This window comes from Rhinopithecus roxellana, chromosome 5 (genome assembly GCF_007565055.1).
Source record: "Rhinopithecus roxellana isolate Shanxi Qingling chromosome 5, ASM756505v1, whole genome shotgun sequence".
Classification (NCBI taxonomy): domain Eukaryota; kingdom Metazoa; phylum Chordata; class Mammalia; order Primates; family Cercopithecidae; genus Rhinopithecus; species Rhinopithecus roxellana.
Genome location: NC_044553.1, coordinates 35,837,733 through 35,856,173, shown reverse-complemented (window position 1 = coordinate 35,856,173; position 18,441 = coordinate 35,837,733). Strand labels below are relative to the sequence as shown.

Below are 18,441 nucleotides of genomic sequence, written 5' to 3'. Positions count from 1 at the left end.
GGGTGTTTTTTTATGTTTCACGCACTGTTTTCCGAAACACTTGCTGAGTCAGGTTGCAGGTTAAATAGGAGCTCAATTCCAAGTTTTAAAGCTTTTATTAGCACACAGAACTTTCCTCACATATTAGCCTGGCTCATTGAGAGAAAGGGGGAAAAAGTCATGTACACAGAATCCTTCAATTTGGGGAGTAATCAGTGAAGCCTATGAATTTGCAGACAAGGCAAAGATGGTCAACCTTCCCATTCATGATGCCATTTCTATACACATTAAGGCTTATTTATACAATTGTAATATGAGTTAGGTAGGTGCATTTTAGAAGTTAGAGGGATTTTTTTGCTATCCAAGCCATGCACAACAAGTTCATATGTTTTAACTTGGAGACTGTTCGTGTTGTAGAGAGATATTTATTTGAATTTTGTTTAAAGAGACAGCTATTGGAGGAAAGAGAAGAATATGTAAGCAAACTGCAGGTGGAACTTGAAAAAAAGTACCAAGATACACTTATGATGGAAAAGAGCAAGTGGCTGAAAGATCAAGAAACTGATATTAAACAGCAAGTTGGAAATGAAGTGATCTTAGCCAAAGCACATTGGGATAAGGAACAGAAAGAGGTGTGGATTAAAATTTCTTTCTGGTCACCACATTTTTAAAATGTAGTACTAACTTCAGAAGACAATTCTTCCTGAACAGATACATAAGTTTTATTTGCCAGGCACTTACATAGTCACCCATTTTACCTTTCAGAATTGAGCTATTAGCAGTTACCACACCAGTTTTATTTTTAGGAATTTAGCCACCTCTTGACTTTTCGACGCAACTCAGGATATAACAAGTGTTATGGGCACTTCTTTGATTCCTCAAAATGAAACCATGATCTGATTTCATATTGTGGAATGATTATAACTCTAGACTAATATTTATAACAAACAAATAAATAAGCCATATCATGGATTAGAAACAAAGAAGTAATGGGCAGTCTCAGAAGCACGTAATTTGTTGCCTCTATTACTTAAATAGCAAATGAGATTAGGAAATGCTAATAGTTCCCTAGAAAGTTAGGGAACAAAGTATGATCCTAAAAGCTTATTTAGAAATGAAAACAAAAAAAAATTCTCAAGCTTATTTAAACTAGATTTTTTTTGTCGTTGTTTTTTGAGGCGGAGCCTTGCTCTGTCTCCAGGCTAGAGTGCAGTGGTGTGATCTAGGCTCACTGCAACCTCCGCCTCCCGGGTTCAAGTGATTCTCCTGCCTCAGCATCCTAAGTAGCTGGGATTACAGGCAAGCGCCACCACGCCTAGCTAATTTTTATATTTTTAGTAGAGATGGGGTTTCACCATGTTGGCCAGGCTGGTCTTGAACTCCTGACCTCAGGTGATCCGCCCGCCACTCCCTCCCAAAATGCTGGGATTACAGGCATGAGCCACTGCGCCTGGCCTCAACTAGATTCTTCTGTCTACAAAATGGCTATTAATTGCTGGTAGCCAGGAAAACAGTTGGAGATACCCAGGTGGTGAACAGAAAAAGGGAAAACCAAATTGTGCTGTTTCATAGTTTAAGACTGTTTTTAGCTCCACTTTGCTGTACTGTTAAAGTGGAAAAATCATTAAGATGTTCTTCCAATAATACTGCCTCTCTTTTGAATGTAGTCTACTTAGTAAAATTTAACATTATAACAAACAAGATTCTAACGTGTTCAAGTGAGTAAAACTATTTTTTAGATTGTTCAGGTTTTGGTTCGTTAATTAGATTTACTCAGTCCTTTGTGGAGAGCATGGTGTTGATGGCAAAACACATTAACTGTAATTTTTTTTTTTTTTTAAATCTTGCTGTCTTTGTAGTGGCAATATGAAAGATTCCAGAAGGTTGCATATTGAGAGCAAGATCTCCTGACTTTACACAACATACTTAAATCTTTCATGTGATTTTTGTCATATAGTTAAGTTCAAAGAGTAACTTTCAAGTTTTACTTGAGAGTGTATTTTAATTGACTAAATTTCTAAACCTTTTGTAATTACTACAACAATATCTAGATGATTTTCAAACACAGCTGTGGTTGCTTTTCTGGCTAGCCTTTAATTCTAGTTTTTACTTATTTGAAAATTTTTCTTCTCCTATGATTTTTCTTCTGAAAACAGATCAAAGAAAAACTCATTCAACAGCTTGAAAAGGAGTGGCAGTCTAAGCTGGATCAAACTATAAAGGCAATGAAAAAGAAGACCTCAGATCGTGGCAGCCAAACTGACCAAGTAACCACCAGTGATGTTATTTCCGAGAAAGAGATGGCAATCATGATAGAAGAGCAGAAGTGCATAATCCAGCAACACTTAGAACAAGAGAAGGACATAGCCATCAAGGGGGCTATGAAGAAACTCGAAATTGAATTGGAACTCAAGCATTGTGAAAATATCACCAAACAGGTAAAAGGCAGGTTTAGTCTAGTAAATTTTTTGGAACTTCCTGTCACTTAATGAAAGCACATAAAATGCTATCATTGAACTTGTTCATAACTTTATTTTTATTTTTTATTTTTATTTTTATTTTTTTTGAGACGGAGTCTCGCTCTGTCACCCAGGCTGGAGTGCAGTGGCCGGATCTCAGCTCACTGCAAGCTCCGCCTCCCGGGTCTACGCCATTCTCCTGCCTCAGCCTCCCGAGTAGCTGGGACTACAGGCGCCCGCCACCTCGCCCGGCTAGTTTTTTGTATTTTTTAGTAGAGACGGGGTTTCACCGTGTTAGCCAGGATGGTCTCGATCTTCTGACCTCGTGATCCGCCCGTCTCGGCCTCCCAAAGTGCTGGGATTACAGGCTTGAGCCACCGCGCCCGGCCGAACTTGTTCATAACTTTATACTTTTAAGACTGTGCATTTCTAGGATAGAAAACCTGTCATGTTCCTAAATTTTTCTTCATACTATTTCTGTTATAAAGCCGTCACCCCTCGGTTTTTCTTTATATTCTTTCAGTTTACAAAGTATTTGCTCCTTTGAGATTAGTCCGAGCATTAAGATGCCTGAGGTTAAAGAGGGTGCTTTTACATCTGAATGAAGCACAGTTTAATTATGTATCTTTCATATCTAATTTTATGGAAAATATTCCACTAAGGTGGTTATAGATAAGTAAACCTAAGCACATAAGATATTTAACAACATTTGTATTGAGACTTGATGCAGTTGGATCTGCAGGCCTGCCCTTAAATGGAACTTTGTCTATCATTCCCATCAGCTGCCCCAAAGTGGTGCCAATAACCTTTCCTTTGTAGCACTCACAAAACTAGCTTGTAATTGACACAGTTACTTGATTTGAAAGAAATGCCATACTGAGAAAAGTACAGCTTATTATAACAGAATAAAGATGAGTTACCTGTTATCTCTCTCTTACCTATTATAGTGATTCTCAAAATTTTTGGTCCCAGGACTCCTTCACAATTTTAAAAATTGGGGACTTTAAAGAGCTTCTGTTTGTGTAGGTTATATTTACACTTTTGGAAAATAAACCTGAGAAATTTTTAAAAAACAAGGATACCCAAGCACACATTCCACTGGCTGTCAGAACAATGACATGATCACAGCATGCAGCTTTTGGAGAACTGTGCTATTTATGCATGAGAGAACGGCAATAAAACAGATAGTGTCTTAATATTATTTTGGAAAAAGTTTTGACCTCACAGACTACCTGGCTGGGTTTCTAGCCTCAAGAGTTCCCTGGATTTTGATACATCTATTATGTATTTATCATTTTAATTTTATTACTTATTATAAACTCTTAAACAAGATAGCACTCAATGTAAAGTTTTTGAAAATACACTCTGCTTTTGATAAATACTTGAAATTCTGCTTATTTGTTACATTGTTCTACATGGTTTTACAGGGCAGCCTTAAAGTCTGGATATATAGGCAAATATATGTAATGGTACCAAGGATATCTTCAGTTAGTTTACCGAAATGTTTATTGAAGGGGGTTTCAAAAGAGTTAAGAAAAGGTTCCACAGACAAAAAGTTGAGTTTAAAGGTGCTGCTTTGGTATTTATGAAATTATTAATCTTAAAGCAAATAGTGTAATATAGCAGAAAGGAAATGTTTCATAATAACTTTTTAAGTAGATAAATTTCGACAAGAGCTTTGTCTTTTTCCCATTTCTTAACTCCTTAGAGTTTGTACATAGAGTTTACACATAGACATATTTAGCACTTTAATAAGAAATACAGTCTCTTATATCAACCCTGCTTTTGTGTGTATGTACATATATATACATATATCTGCATATCTATGTGTATTTTAAAATAAAGGAATATGGTAAAAATTATTTAACATAATCTTCTGGTGGCAGATTTGCAACCAGATCACCCTCATAATTAATCAAGTCTTAATTTTTTGCCTTCAGAGGTATCACCCTCATTCTTTAGTATAAACTCATTCTCGACAGTAGGAAATTTCGCAGGTATAGGGCTCTAAACTGTATCAGTGTACATGTGCATGCACATGTGTAGAGCATGAGGAGTGAGGAAGGTGGTGGGTGTAGTGATTAGACAGCAGTTGGCACCCAGCAGCCCTCCAGCAGGTCTTCTCCTTTTTCCCAGGATAAATAGGAGTTGTTGGAAATGGTAATTGGTACTTCGTCTGATACTTTCTAAGGTAGTACTGGTCATCAAACATTCACAGATTCCCACTTCTTGTGTGGCATTTGTGTGGGATGCTATGGGAGGTTTACAACACAAGGATTAGAGTCCACATGTTTGGGATAGGTAGGGTACTTGAAGTCAGTTTAACTTCATTATGTAATGATATACAGTATAAAATACTGAAATCATAATTGCTGTTTGAAAATGGGGTCTTTTTGAAATTTTAGACTCCACTTTACCTCTTTCTTTTGCAATGTCCTACAGGTAGAAATAGCTGTGGAAAATGCTCGTCAGCGATGGCTGGGAGAACTACCTGAGCTTGCAGAGTATCAAGCACTTGTAAGGGCAGAACAGAAAAAGTGGGAAGAACAACATGAGGTCTCTGTGAACAAAAGGGTAAGAGCTCTTCTGCAAAGAAACTTCAGGAGGCCATCTTGCCTGACCCCTTCTGTTATCTCAGTCCCTGGAATTTGTACCCACTCATAGAATTGTTGAAGGATTAAACATGTTGATACATGTTAAGGAGTAGCTCAAAGCCTAGCAAGTGTTCTTGTCATCATTAAGTTGTTCTTACAGAAAGAATGTATCTACCTATGAGGATAACTTAGCAACTATTTAATAACTCCCATTCTATCTTGCCCTATCTTTAGATGAAATTGAGAATAGGTGTATATTTGTTTATTATTAGCTATACAATATCCTTTCACATGCTTAAAGATTGTTTTCTCTGTTGTGTCAGTAGTCTTATAACATTCTTGTTGGTAAATAGCCAGTTCTCCTTTCCAGAAATGTCATGTTTCTTGACCAGAAGATAAAGATACTATAACTATGTGTACTCTTGCAACTTAATTAGCAATTTAAACAAATTCTAATCAAAATGCCAACAAACTGAATGTATTTGAAGTTGACAAAATAATTCTATAAAATGTTTTTGGAAAAACAAAAGGACCAGAAATTTTTTTAATGTTCTGGAAAAATTATAGTCCAGCCCTAACACGTAATGGAATATATTGGAAAGCAACAACTCAGACTGTATTGAGTCACAAAAATAGAATTCATTTTAATTCAGTGCAATACAGATTTCAGAGGTAGACCCTACTATAAATAAAAGCTTGATAAATTGTTTTAAAACAAGGGAATGAGGAATTATTTCATCATAGTCTTATGATAGCCAGGTAGCACTTTGGAAAAATTAAGTTTACCCAACATGTATCACAATAAACTCTAGGTTAATGAAGGAGTTAAACATTTTTAAATAAAAGTGTAGAAAAATTAAAAGAAAATTGAAGATTTCAGATCTGTACCATAATAACAGCTCAATTTCGAGGCAACATATCCAATAGCAAAGATAAAGTAATAGGTTGAAATATGTTTTCTTTTTGTAGTAAAGAAGTAAAATTAAGGGGATAATAAAGATAAGGAAAGTGGATCAAACATGAGAAATTATTCTCTATACTTTTTAGTATGTCTGAAATATTTTAAAAGGAAATTTAAGAGGGAGAGAGAGACGAAACAATATGATTGTGAGGATATGTGTCTTAGAGCTCAGAAGTCAAGTAGAATAGTAAAGTTAAGTAAAATATAGAAAATAAAACAGGCCAAGAGATCTTTTCATAAGAACATAGAAGGCTGTACGTTTGTGAATGCAGACATACAGAAATGAGAGAAAATGTTTTTGTTGCCTCCCAAACTTCAGCAGGCCTGAGAATCACTTGCAGGGTTTGTTAAAGCAGAGCTACCTGGGCTTTCCTCCTAGAGATAATGATATAGTAGGTCTGGAGGGTGTCCTGGAAATTTGCCTTTTTTTTTTTTTTTTTTTTTTTGAGATCGAGTCTTACTGTGTTTCCCAGGCTGGAGTGCAGTGGCGCAATGTCAGCTCACTGCAACCTCCACCTCCTGGGTTCAAGCGATTCTCCTGCCTCTGCCTCCCAAGTAGCTGGGATTACAGGTGCCTGCTACCTCTCCCAGCTAGTTTTTGTATTTTTAGTAGAGATAAGGTTTCACCATGTTGGCCAGGCTGCTCTTGAACTCCTGATCTCAGATGATCTTGCCCACCTCGGCCTCCCAACGTGCTGGGATTACAGGTGGGAGTCACCTGCACCTGGCTGGAATTTGCATTTCTAACAGGCTCCCAGCTGGTCTTTGGACTACACTTGGCTGTAAGTAGCACTAGTCCAGATAATTATATCAGTCACGAAAAATAATGTCAACATGTTATGCATCCTTCCTTCAAACCAAAAGAGGTCCAGTAAGGGCCAGTTCCATAGCATTGGCTATAGAATTGTTTTAAGATTAGACACTAGCCGGGCGACGAGGCGGGCGCCTGTAGTCCCAGCTACTTGGGAGGCGGAGGCAGGAGAATGGCCTAAACCCGGGAGGCGGAGCTTGCAGTGAGCTGAGATCCGGCCACCGCACTCCAGCCTGGGCGACACAGCCAGACTCCGTCTCAAAAAAAAAAAAAAAAAAAAAAAAAAAGATTAGAGTGATTAGTTGAGATCTGTGACAGTGTGAAGCCAGTTTCTAGAATTCAGAAGTAGTGAAGTTGGTTCAGTGGTTCCCGAACTTTGCTGCACATTGGAATAACTTGAGGATCTTTAAAAAATACTGTTGCCTGGCCCCTACCCTTAAACTTTGTTTTCTATGGGCCCTGGCCTGGGCATCAGAAGTCTTAAAAGCTCCTCAGGTGATTCTAATGTGCAGCAAAGTTTGGGAACCACTGAGTTGACGAATGCTGTCAAATTCTCTTTGTAAAACTTCACATGAGAAAATGCACATTTTGGTAAGGTTGGGCAGGTCATACAAATTCCGTGGAATCCATCACCTCTGTCCGAGTCACCTGAGAATGACTTCCAGGCATCCATTGCAACATGACCTGTTTTCTCTAAAAACACTATTTAAACATGTTTCACATCACTACCGAATTATTCTGCTGGTAGCAAAGGAATTTTGCAGTGAATTCTTTTGTAAAGCTCACCTTAGATACTGGGTGCCTTTAGCAGAAAATTTATTTAGTAGATACTCTATCCCATCATCCCAGCCATATATATATAGTATTGATTAATGGTAACCACCATTGTCTAGGCCAAACCTTTGGAGATGCCCAATTCTGTCTTTTGACGCTATTGTGTCCTTGTGCCTTCTTAGAATTCAGTTAGAAATTCAGTCAGGAATATTAAAAGTGAAAGGGACTCAAGGCCATTATCTACTCCATTATATGGGTGAAGATGTGAGTGCTGAAGAGATTAAGTGACTTTTCCAAGGCCATGCATTCAAAAATAATAACTACTTAACATTTATTGAGTCCTTATCATCTGCCAGGCTCTGGGCTAAGTACTTTAAATGGATTATGTCCTTATGTCATTTAATCCTAAAGGATGCTATCAAATTGGCATTGTAATTATCCCCATTTTATAGATGAGGAAATTGAGACTCAAAGAAGTTGAGGAATGGGCCTTTAGTTCCACAGCTGGTAAGTTAATTCCAGCAGATTCTGTTCTGTTAAGCACTTGTGCTAGGCTTCCTCTGCAAGTTGGTGTCAGGATTGGAGCTTAGGTTTTTTGATTTCCCTATTACTTTTTGGTTATGTACTATCTGTTGTTTTCTACGATCCACTAGTTCTATTATTCTGTCATACAAACAAATTAGACTAATGAAAAATGACTTTTTCTGTTTGGTATTGTCCTTTAATGAACTGTTCTAGCCACTAAAACTGCATTAAAATACAGTTACACTTATCAGCAAGTAATTATACAGGTGTGTGCTATATTCCTAAGTAATAGTAAAAAGTCCTTATGAGTCCGTTTTTGCTTTAGGTAAAAGATACTTAATTTGTTGGGGGCACAGATAAAATTTGAGATTGTATCTGTATTAAAAAAAACTAATAGGAAATTTTTTCTCACATTAGTTTTGGCTAGTTATATAATTATATGTGTGAGTGTTTATGTGTCTATACATACACATAAGCACATATTTATGTATATATTTTGACCAGTTTAAGTATAGTGTAAGTATTACTGTTTCTAGAATCATGTCTTATCTGAAATCACATTTCCTTTTAATTTTGATTTTAAATTTCTTAGCTTCAGAGGTTAAACCAAATAGTTTCTTTAATTTTTTTGCAAAGGAGGGGAATCGTAAAGACTTTTTAAATACATGTTGTTATGTTCTTTAGATATCATTTGCTGTTTCTGAAGCTAAAGAGAAATGGAGGAGTGAGCTTGAAAATATGAAGAAAAATATACTTCCTGGAACGGAATTGGAAGAGAAGATTCATTCTCTTCAGAGGGAACTCGAGTTAAAGAACGAAGAAGTCCCTGTGGTCATCAGGGCTGAGTTAGCTAAGGCTCGGAGTGAGTGGAACAAAGAAAAGCAAGAAGAAATCTGCAGAATCCAAGAACAAAATGAGCAAGATTACCGGCAATTTTTAGATGATCACCGAAATAAAATTAATGAGGTGCTTGCGGCAGCTAAAGAAGACTTTATGAAGCAAAAAACTGAACTGCTTCTTCAGAAGGAGACAGAATTACAAACATGTCTAGACCAGAGTCGTAGAGAATGGACTATGCAGGAAGCCAAGCGGATCCAACTGGAAATCTATCAGTATGAGGAAGACATCCTGACTGTACTTGGGGTTCTTTTAAGGGATACCCAAAAGGAGCACATCAGTGATTCTGAGGACAAGCAGCTTTTGGAAATCATGTCGACTTGTTCTTCAAAATGGATGTCTGTGCAATATTTTGAAAAACTAAAGGGCTGCATACAGAAAGCATTTCAAGATACACTTCCTCTGCTTGTAGAAAACGCTGACCCACAATGGGAAAAGGTATGTTCCTGAGAGCGAGAGGAGGTATTGAACACCAAGAATAATTATAGAAGTTGTATGTAGTGTTTTTTTCCTTTTTTCGTTTTAAAGTTTAGAAGATGTAAGTCTTACGTTTTTGTCAGTGGTTTATAAAACTCCGTAGCGAATCCAAAGGTTTGCATGTTTTGTTGCCAAAAAACTTTACTACTTCATAGTGTCACAAATACAAGAAAGCTTTTAGCTTCTAAATGTCTTTTTCCTAAAGAATATTTAGGACAAATACCTAATGCGTACAGGGCTTAAAACCTAGATAACAGGTTGATAGGTGCAGCAAACCACCATGGCACATGTATACCTATGTAATAAACCTGCACTTTCAGTACATGTATTCCAAAACTTAAAATAAAGAATATATGCTATTCTTTCTAAGGGCATGACATTTCAGAAACTGAGTAATTTTTATTCAAAATTCTGTTTTCTGGGCCTATTTCATGAAATATGCATCATAAGAGTTTCTTAAAAGCTTGTGAAGAGTTTGGAAGCCTATTTATTGCCCTCAATAAATTTATGTCTCATTTAGGCAAAAAATACCAACCAAGTACAAAGAGTATTGATATAGAAACAAGCAAATAAATATGGCTCACTCGCATAAAACTCTGAAGCCCAGTTTCTGGATGTACTATATATGTGCATATAGAATTAATTATATTCTTTTAGTTCTAGAAGTACTCTCTGAGACCAGCTTTTAATTTGTATGAAAGATTCAGTAAAACCAAAGTCTTGCTACCTTATGATCAAAGCAATTAGGTATGCATGAAAGATCCAGAATGATATTCTGAGCATGGTGATTAGCCAATTTCAACATTTGGAATTAGAGGCAGGAAAAAAATGCCAGTAGTATAAGGTTTGTCTGATAGAGTTGAAACTTAAGAGTTAAGTTCCATCAAGATATTGTGATTAAAGAGTTTCAAGGCCAGGATTGAGCATTTGATATTAATACCTACTTGAGAGAGTTATAAACTAGAAAAAATAATCTTGAGTTTCAGTTCCATATTCGATGATAACTAGGTTATTATATTGGGCAATCACATAGTTGCTCACCGGAAAAATAAAATACAAATCCCTGGCCTAATTCCTTGGGTTTGGGTAGGATATGCATGGCTCAGCTTAGCCTTTCTGGGTCCTGCATTTGAAACAGTATAAAATTTTAGAGCCAGAAGGGACCTGAAAGATCAGCTCACTCCATCCTACTTCACCCCAGTTGGTATTTTTATACTTGACCTCACAGAGGTGTTGCTACTGAGTAGTTGCCTTCAATGTAAAAATGACTGGGCAAGATCACTTCCCACGAATACTGCTTAACACTTAATTGAGATTTTTTTTGGAGAAAATAATTAAAATAAGAACTTGGAGATAACATAATTAAAATAAAATTATAGCAGATTTGGAGATGAGAAATGATGGGGAAACCATGTTTACATGCTTTCGTTTGCTTTCCTGAATAGGCAGTCTCTGTTACAAAAATCAAGAAACTATGACACCTTTCTCCTACCATTAATAGAGACGTATAAAATCAACCCTGGAGTCTTTTTACAGGGCTTATAATTGTGCAAGCAGTGTAAGATCATCTGTGTGATTTAATGAGGCTCGTAAGTCTATTGAGACAGAATCACATAATCTGGCTAAGAATTTAGATGTTTACAGCTTTTGTTGGGTGGGTCAGTTTCCATTCCTGAGAAAAGGATGGCTTTGAAATGCCTAATCTGGAATTTGTCATAGAAGTAATACTTGACCTTCTGCCGTTTTCGAGCTATCTTCACTCAGGACCTTGAGATAAAGCTGTGATTATAAAGCAGTGATTTTAAATTTGTTACATAGGTGCTGTAAATGTGAGGAACTGTAATTTATAATTTATTAAATCTCTAGTTTTAAAAATTGTGCATGGAAATTAAAACAAAAATGGTTTATTAATATATAAAAACAAGTCCTCATTAAAATAACTGAGACTGTCAAAAGTTTTTTTAATGGAGAGGACGCAATGAATGAAAAATACAACTTTCAAGAAAATGGATGCCTTATCAAAATATATTAATACAGTAGTTCATAACAGATAAAGCAAATATCAAATGGAACAAAATTTTCAAGCAAACTTAAGCATGTGTGTTGTCTCTTTTACCATCAAAGTCAAGTTAAAACTAAGACAAACAGGTTGCTGCTTTTCTCCCTTTTCTGTCATCTTGACTTTTCTTCCCCACCTTTGAGTAAATACTGGAAGCACTGACTGCATTTTGGTTCAGCTTTTCTTATTCCTTTTGGCGTCAAACCCATAGCTTCTTGACTGCCTCTTCTTTATAATTGCTAACCTCTGCTTCTGTTGGACATTGTAAGTAGATTTTCTGACAGTCAATTAAATGGTTTCTCATAATCAAAATCAAGGCTTCTAGAATCAGGCATATATAATATGTTTTAAATAATCAACAAGACTACTTTCTCAGTACCACCTATTCTGTTCCTTTCTGATTTAGTAGTCATCTTAAATCTGAAAACATTGCCATAAAAATCCATTGATTTGGCTGAGCGTGGCGGCTCATGCATGTAATCCCAGTACTTTGGGAGGCTGAGGTGGGCAGATCACGAGGGCTGAGGCAGGAGAATCACTTGAACCGGGAGGTGGAGGTTGCAGTAAGCCAAAATTGCACCAATGCCCTTCAGCCTGGGCAACAGCTGTCTCAAAACAAAAACCAAAAATGAAAAATCCATTGATTTAATAGCTGTATTGCCGTGACAAGGACTGGAACATAAAAAGCATTCAGTAAATATTAGTGAAGAAATGGTCTTGTGCAAGACGTTTAATTTAGCTAAACCTCGGTTTCTGTCCTTAACTTTGGCATTCAACTGGCCTTCCTTACAAAATTACTGTGTATGTTAAAGTATTTAGAAGCATATGAAGTACTATATAAATTTAAAATAAATTTTTGCTGTTATTTTCAATTCATGGGAGGCAGAGGGTTAGCATTATACTTGTCAATTAACTTGTTCCTTGCTGTAGTAAAAATGTTCTAGATTTTCAAGAACAATTCTGATTTTATATTGTCTTTCATGTGGTTTAATCACATAAACCATTAAAAAAAATCTCAAATTTACATATATAATGTGCAAACCATATCTTCTGTCTGTCTCATGGCCGCCCACCAGTCGCCTGTCAGACTGCTCTAATTTGGAAAGTTTCATAGGAGGCTAGTTCCTAGCACAGTGACAATACTCATGTAACACCCTAAGAAAAATATTGGCAATAGATAGTTCAGGCAAGATTTTTTTCAGGAAGTGTTTTTTCTTTGTATTTTTAACATTAGCATTTTAAATATAAAATTGTATAAAGATTTTTACTAAGCATTAACTTTGAAGAAAATTTATTTCAGAGAAATATGGCCGAGCTCTCTAAGGATTCTGCCAGCCGGAGCACTGGCCAAGGAGTCCCTGGACCTGCTGCTGGACACCATGCTCAGCCCTTGGCCTTACAAGAAACAGAAGCAGAAGCTGGTAATTGGATTTTGTTCCCACCAGTCTTTGTAGCATCCATAGTCACCCTTCTGAAGGGTTGCTTTGAAGATAAAAGGAGATCATAGATGTGAACAAATGTGTAATACTCCTCTGACTTAATGTCTCCTCTTCCTAGATTTCATTTTGTGTGTAGAGAATAAGGTTGATTTAGGCCCTCTTCTTCTATTGATGGTTTTCCCTCCATTCACAAGTGATTTGTGTTATAAGGAGAATCATGAGAGTTTTAACAGAGCAGTCATGTTTTTATTCCCAGAAATCAAGGATTTGACATAAGAGAATTGCCAAGTAATAGAGACTTTTTCATTCAAATTCCTGAAACTAATTTCAATCACTTTTTAATGGAAATCTTTCTGAAATGTGTTAGATGATTTTTAATTGATTTGTGAGTTTTTCTGAGGGCATGGGCAGTGTTTTTAATCTCTTCCTTTCCAACATATGGCAGAGTGATGAATTAATAGTTTAACTTTTCGTTAATGACTTAGACTCTTCATCATGACAAAAGAATTATTGTACTGTACTAAGCCCCTTGTATTCAGAGCTTACTGAGGAGTATAGAACTTATATTCCCTATTCATGGAGATTTCTGAGCTAGAGATTTGCAAATCCTTTATTAGCTCCCATCCCTTTTAGCCTATTGACCCTTTGCAGCCTGCTCCTTTCCTCCCCACACAAACGCACAGCAGCCTCTCTCTGCTGCTTATTTGCTGTTTCCATTATAACCTGGAAAAGAACTAATAATTGCCAGCACCAATCATACCTGCTAAGTAAATAACCTCAGTTTCCACACATTTCTAATTCAGTAGGCAGTGTTACCAGAATCTTAGAGAATCTCTGTCTGTACCATCTCTGCCTTTCTCATTGTTCACAAACCCTTTTCCCCTACTTCTAGGTATTAGGTGCCTGAGAATATCTTATTGCCAATTCAGTGGATAATATTACCTTAATTTGTATTTTGCATTGTACTTTTTATTTTACTTCCTGTTTGGAATAGCCTGAGAATTCTATTTTCATCTGTGAAGTGGGTAGAAACAAGTTTTGGATGTTATTTAGCTTTAGGAAGTCCTATAAATATAAAAGGAATTAGTTTTGGCCAAAGACAAATCAGACTATAAAAATATTTTTCTTTAGTCTTTTTTCCCTTAAAAACAAACACTTTAACAAATTCATTAGAAAGGATTAGATAATACAAAACATGTATTAAGTGATAAAGTCCTTTAAAATCCTACCACCGGAGAGTACCACTATTTACTGTTTGGTTATATTCTCCTAATATCTCATTATTATTTAAAGTACTTAAAACATTAATTATGAAATTAATTATGAAAATTTTAATGAAAAATTATGAAAAAATTAATTATGAAATACTTAGTTCACTCAAAGATGCACATGTATGCATCTGTAAGTTATGAAACCTAGCAACCAGGAGCCCATTATTCAGCTTAGGGCACAGAACCTCACCAATGCTGTTGACCACAGTTCTATCCCTGCAACTTCTCCCCAGTCTGAGCTAACAAATATCCTGATGTTCAAAAATTATTCTCTTTTTTAATGTTTTAATTATGTGTATGTGCCCTCAAAAAGTTGTTGCCTTTTTCTGTTTTAACATTATAAAAATGGTTTAATACTCATTATATTCTTTGTAACTTGCTCTTTTCCTGTTTAACAGCATGCTACTAAGATTTGTCTGTTGGTGCAATAGCTCTAATTCATTCATTTTCATTGCTACATAGTATTTCAATGTATGAACATACTATAACTGATTTATCTGTTCTGTCGTCAATGGTATTTGTGAGTTCCGATTTGACACCAGTATCCTAGATGAAAAATATAAATGCTATTTATTGTACCATTGTGATGCTTCGTTAATCCTTTAATGCTCATTAACATAAATGGCACCACTTAAAACTAAAATGTCAGGAGAGAGCTAAGAATAATTTTGCTGGATCGATGACTTTACAGGAGCATTTTATATATTGGCCTCTGAGCCTGTGCCGACTTGTATTCCTGCTGTATTCTATCACTTACATTAATAGTCTACTTTTTAATCATTTTTGCATAGTTTAATTTTATAAATTTTATATATTACTAATGACAATGACTATTATTTATTGCGTACTTGCTGTGTGCCAGCTACTGTGCCAAACGGTTCATTTTTTAAACTTGGAAATAATTTCAAACTTATAGAAAAATAGCAAAAATAAAAATAGTTGCGAAGAACATTCACATTCCCTTTAAGGAGATACACCTATTGTTAACATTTTACTTCATTCTGTGCTCTTATGTATATATGTGTATGTGAATATTTCTTTTTTTTATGAAACATTTGAGGATAAGTTATATACATTGCGACCTTTTATGTCTAAATACTTCAGACTGTGTTTTCCAGGAATAGGAATATTTTCTTGTATAACCTTAATACAGTAAATTTAACATTAAAGTATTGTATTAATCCACTGTTTGTGTTCTAATTTTGTCAATTGACCCAATAATGTCTTCTAGCATTTTGTTTTTTCTCCTCCAGTACAGAGATTTGTTTAGGGTCAGCTGTTACATTTAGTTGTCATGTATCTTTAGCCTCCTTTAATCTAGAACATTTCCACAGCCTCTCTTTGTCTTTCATGACATTGACATTTTTTAGAAATATTCTCTGCTTCCACCTCCACTTTTTTTAACAGAACTTTTCTCATTTGGGGTTTGTCTGGTGTTTCTTCATGCTTGATTCAGGTTGTGTTTTCTCGGCTGGAGCACTGCAAGGGGTGATATGTTGTCACATCTAAAAATGTGTGGTGTCCCTATGTCTTTTATTGGTGAGGTTACTTTTCATTACTTGGTGAAAATGTTGTCTAATTTCTTCACTATATAATTACTGTTTTTTTTTTTCACCCTTGCAACTGATAAGCAATCTGTGGGAGACACTTTTAAGATCATGCAAATATCTTCCCCTCATAAAAACCTTCTCTTATATTTGGCAACCAATGATGATTCTTGCTTGATCCAGTCTTTACTATGGTGGTTGTGAAATTATAATTCTTCCAACTTCCTCCCTCTATTTATCCCAGTTGGCACTAAGCATGTTGAATCAAGAATCCTTTCCTCTCATTTGCCTGTGTATTTATTATCTCTCTGTCCATCGATCCATCTACCTACCTACTTACCAACCCACCTACCTACCTACCATTCATAAAATTATTGGTATGACTCATAAATTCCTATTCTTAATACTTTATAATTCATTACTATATTTAATTAGTGCTCAGATTGTCCCAGATTCAGCTAGTGGAGCTCCTTCAAACTGGCTCCTATGTCCTTGCGACATGCCTGTATTTTTGAGTACTTTCTTCCTTTCTGGCATAGGAAGATATTTCAGTCTTATTTTGTATATACCCTCTCTTAGTACTGGAGTCAGCCATTTCTTGAAGATCCTTGACTCCCTTTAGTAGGGAATGGTATGACGATCCAGAGCAATAGATTTCATGACTATTTTTAAAGTAGATGGTTGTATCCAGTGGTACCTTAGACAAGTTGAGTAATATGTTCCAAGTCACACAGCCAGTAAGCAGTAGAAACAGTATGTAAGCCCATGTCTCTATATCTTAAGCATCACACTCTTTCAGTCATGCTGTAGCCTTTAGTCATGAGTCATCTGCTTTTCTTTCCGTCTTTTCTTTTTTATTGGTAGTTCTTAGTCTAAACTGATATAAAAGTTTTCTGTCATTTAATTTTTGCAGATAAGAAAAAGATCCTTGAAATTAAGGATTTATGCTGTGGACACTGCTTCCAAGAACTTGAAAAGGCAAAGCAGGAATGTCAAGATCTGAAAGGAAAACTGGAGAAATGTTGTAGGCATCTTCAGCATTTAGAAAGGAAGCACAAAGCTGTAGTGGAAAAAATTGGAGGTCAGCATTTAAAGTAGCACTGCTACCAATATAAATCTCTTTGATCCTTGTTGAAATGTTCAAATGTGACATTTTAGTTAATGTGTGCACTGATCCTCTTTTGGGATTAATGTAAACTAATTTGGATCTCATTTTTACTAATCAAATTATTATTACAAAACTCAAAAGAGGAAGATTTCAGCTCTGATTAATAGGTCACATTCCTTTCTCCCTTTCTTGATTGAACAGATGTTGAGGGCCCAGTATGCATCAAGCAGGCTTCTAAGCACTGGAGATGCAGCAGTGAATAAATCATACAAAATTCCAGTTCTGGTGGAGATGTGTTCCCTTCCTTCAAGAAGCTTTTGGTTAAGTGAGGAGATCTAAAAACAGATTAACAAATAATTAAACATTGAATGCTGTTGGCAGTGAGTACTTAAGAAGAAGGATTGTTAGTTCTACCTCGTATTAAAGTTAAGAAAGGTTTGACTAAGCCTTGAAAAACAGGTGTTTGCCAAGGAGAACAGCGTTTGAGATAGAGGGAAAAGGCATAAACAAGGGCATGAGGGTCTGGACTGGCCTCCGTCTAGTCCATTCATCATAATGCCGTGAGGGCATTTGGAAAGGGATATCTTCTACCATTTCTCATTGCCCTCCAAAGAAGGGAAGTTTGGGGGCTTAGATCGCTGCTCCTTCTTACCTTTCACTGTTGCTTATAGCCTATACGCTATACTCTTTACATTTGAAATGCTTCCAATTCCTGAGCTGGTTCTATTTCTTTTACTGCTGGACCTTCGTTGCATATGATGTTTGTATTCTGTCCTGTACTTTTTCCCACCATTCTTTGTAGTCTTACTCTCTTCCTTTAGGATTCAACTCAGAAGATGCTTTATCTGCAAAGCCCTCCTTGATTTTCCCTCATCAGGGTGAAGTGGGCTGCTTGTATGCGGCCCTGTAGCATTGGCTCTTCCTCTATTATCACTATTGTCATTCTGTATTTTAATTGTTTGGTCACTTGTCGGATACCTTCTCCACATTCTCCAAGAATTTTCTGAGGAGAAGGAATATGCCATATCTTGTTCATCCTAATAGCCCTGGTGCCCACCCCATACCAGATAATAAATGTTTACATGGACAAAAAAGAAAATGCCAGGGTCCTAAATAATGGTGTCCATTCAGAAAAGACCAGCTTAATAAGTTTATTTGTACATCCACTTCTTCCTCTTGCCTGGACCCTGGCAATAATCCCCTGACTCTTTATGCTTCTAGTCTTAGCCCCTCTAATCCATTCTGCATAGGGTAGCTGAAGCAACCTTTTTAAAAAGTGAATTGAAACATGACACTCCTGTTTAAAGCTCTTCAGTGGCTTGCCATGGCCTTCAGTATAAAACCAAAACCACTTAGTTTAACAGGGTTTAAAAAGATCTTGATCCAGCGCCTGCCAGCCCCTCCAGCCTTGTCTTTCCCTAGCTGTCTTAATTTCTCTCAGTAGAGCCATAGCATGGATTTCATTGTTTTCTCCCTTCGCCAAAACATCCTGATCTCATTTGGCCGGCTAACCCCTACTCATCTTTTCCCCAATACATTA

General features: G+C 36.3%; 1 protein-coding gene across 1 annotated transcript in view; it reads left to right on the top strand.

Annotated features, from left to right (window-relative positions):
- CEP152 (centrosomal protein 152) overlaps positions 1–18,441 on the top strand; it is a 74,540-nt gene that overhangs the window by 47,425 nt on the left and 8,674 nt on the right. Inside the window, exons 18-23 of the mRNA XM_030931683.1 lie at positions 426–611; positions 2,136–2,417; positions 4,881–5,012; positions 8,788–9,438; positions 12,837–12,957; positions 16,707–16,874. Of these exons, the coding sequence (XP_030787543.1) occupies positions 426–611; positions 2,136–2,417; positions 4,881–5,012; positions 8,788–9,438; positions 12,837–12,957; positions 16,707–16,874 (1,540 nt within the window). The remainder of the gene's footprint in view (positions 1–425; positions 612–2,135; positions 2,418–4,880; positions 5,013–8,787; positions 9,439–12,836; positions 12,958–16,706; positions 16,875–18,441) is intronic.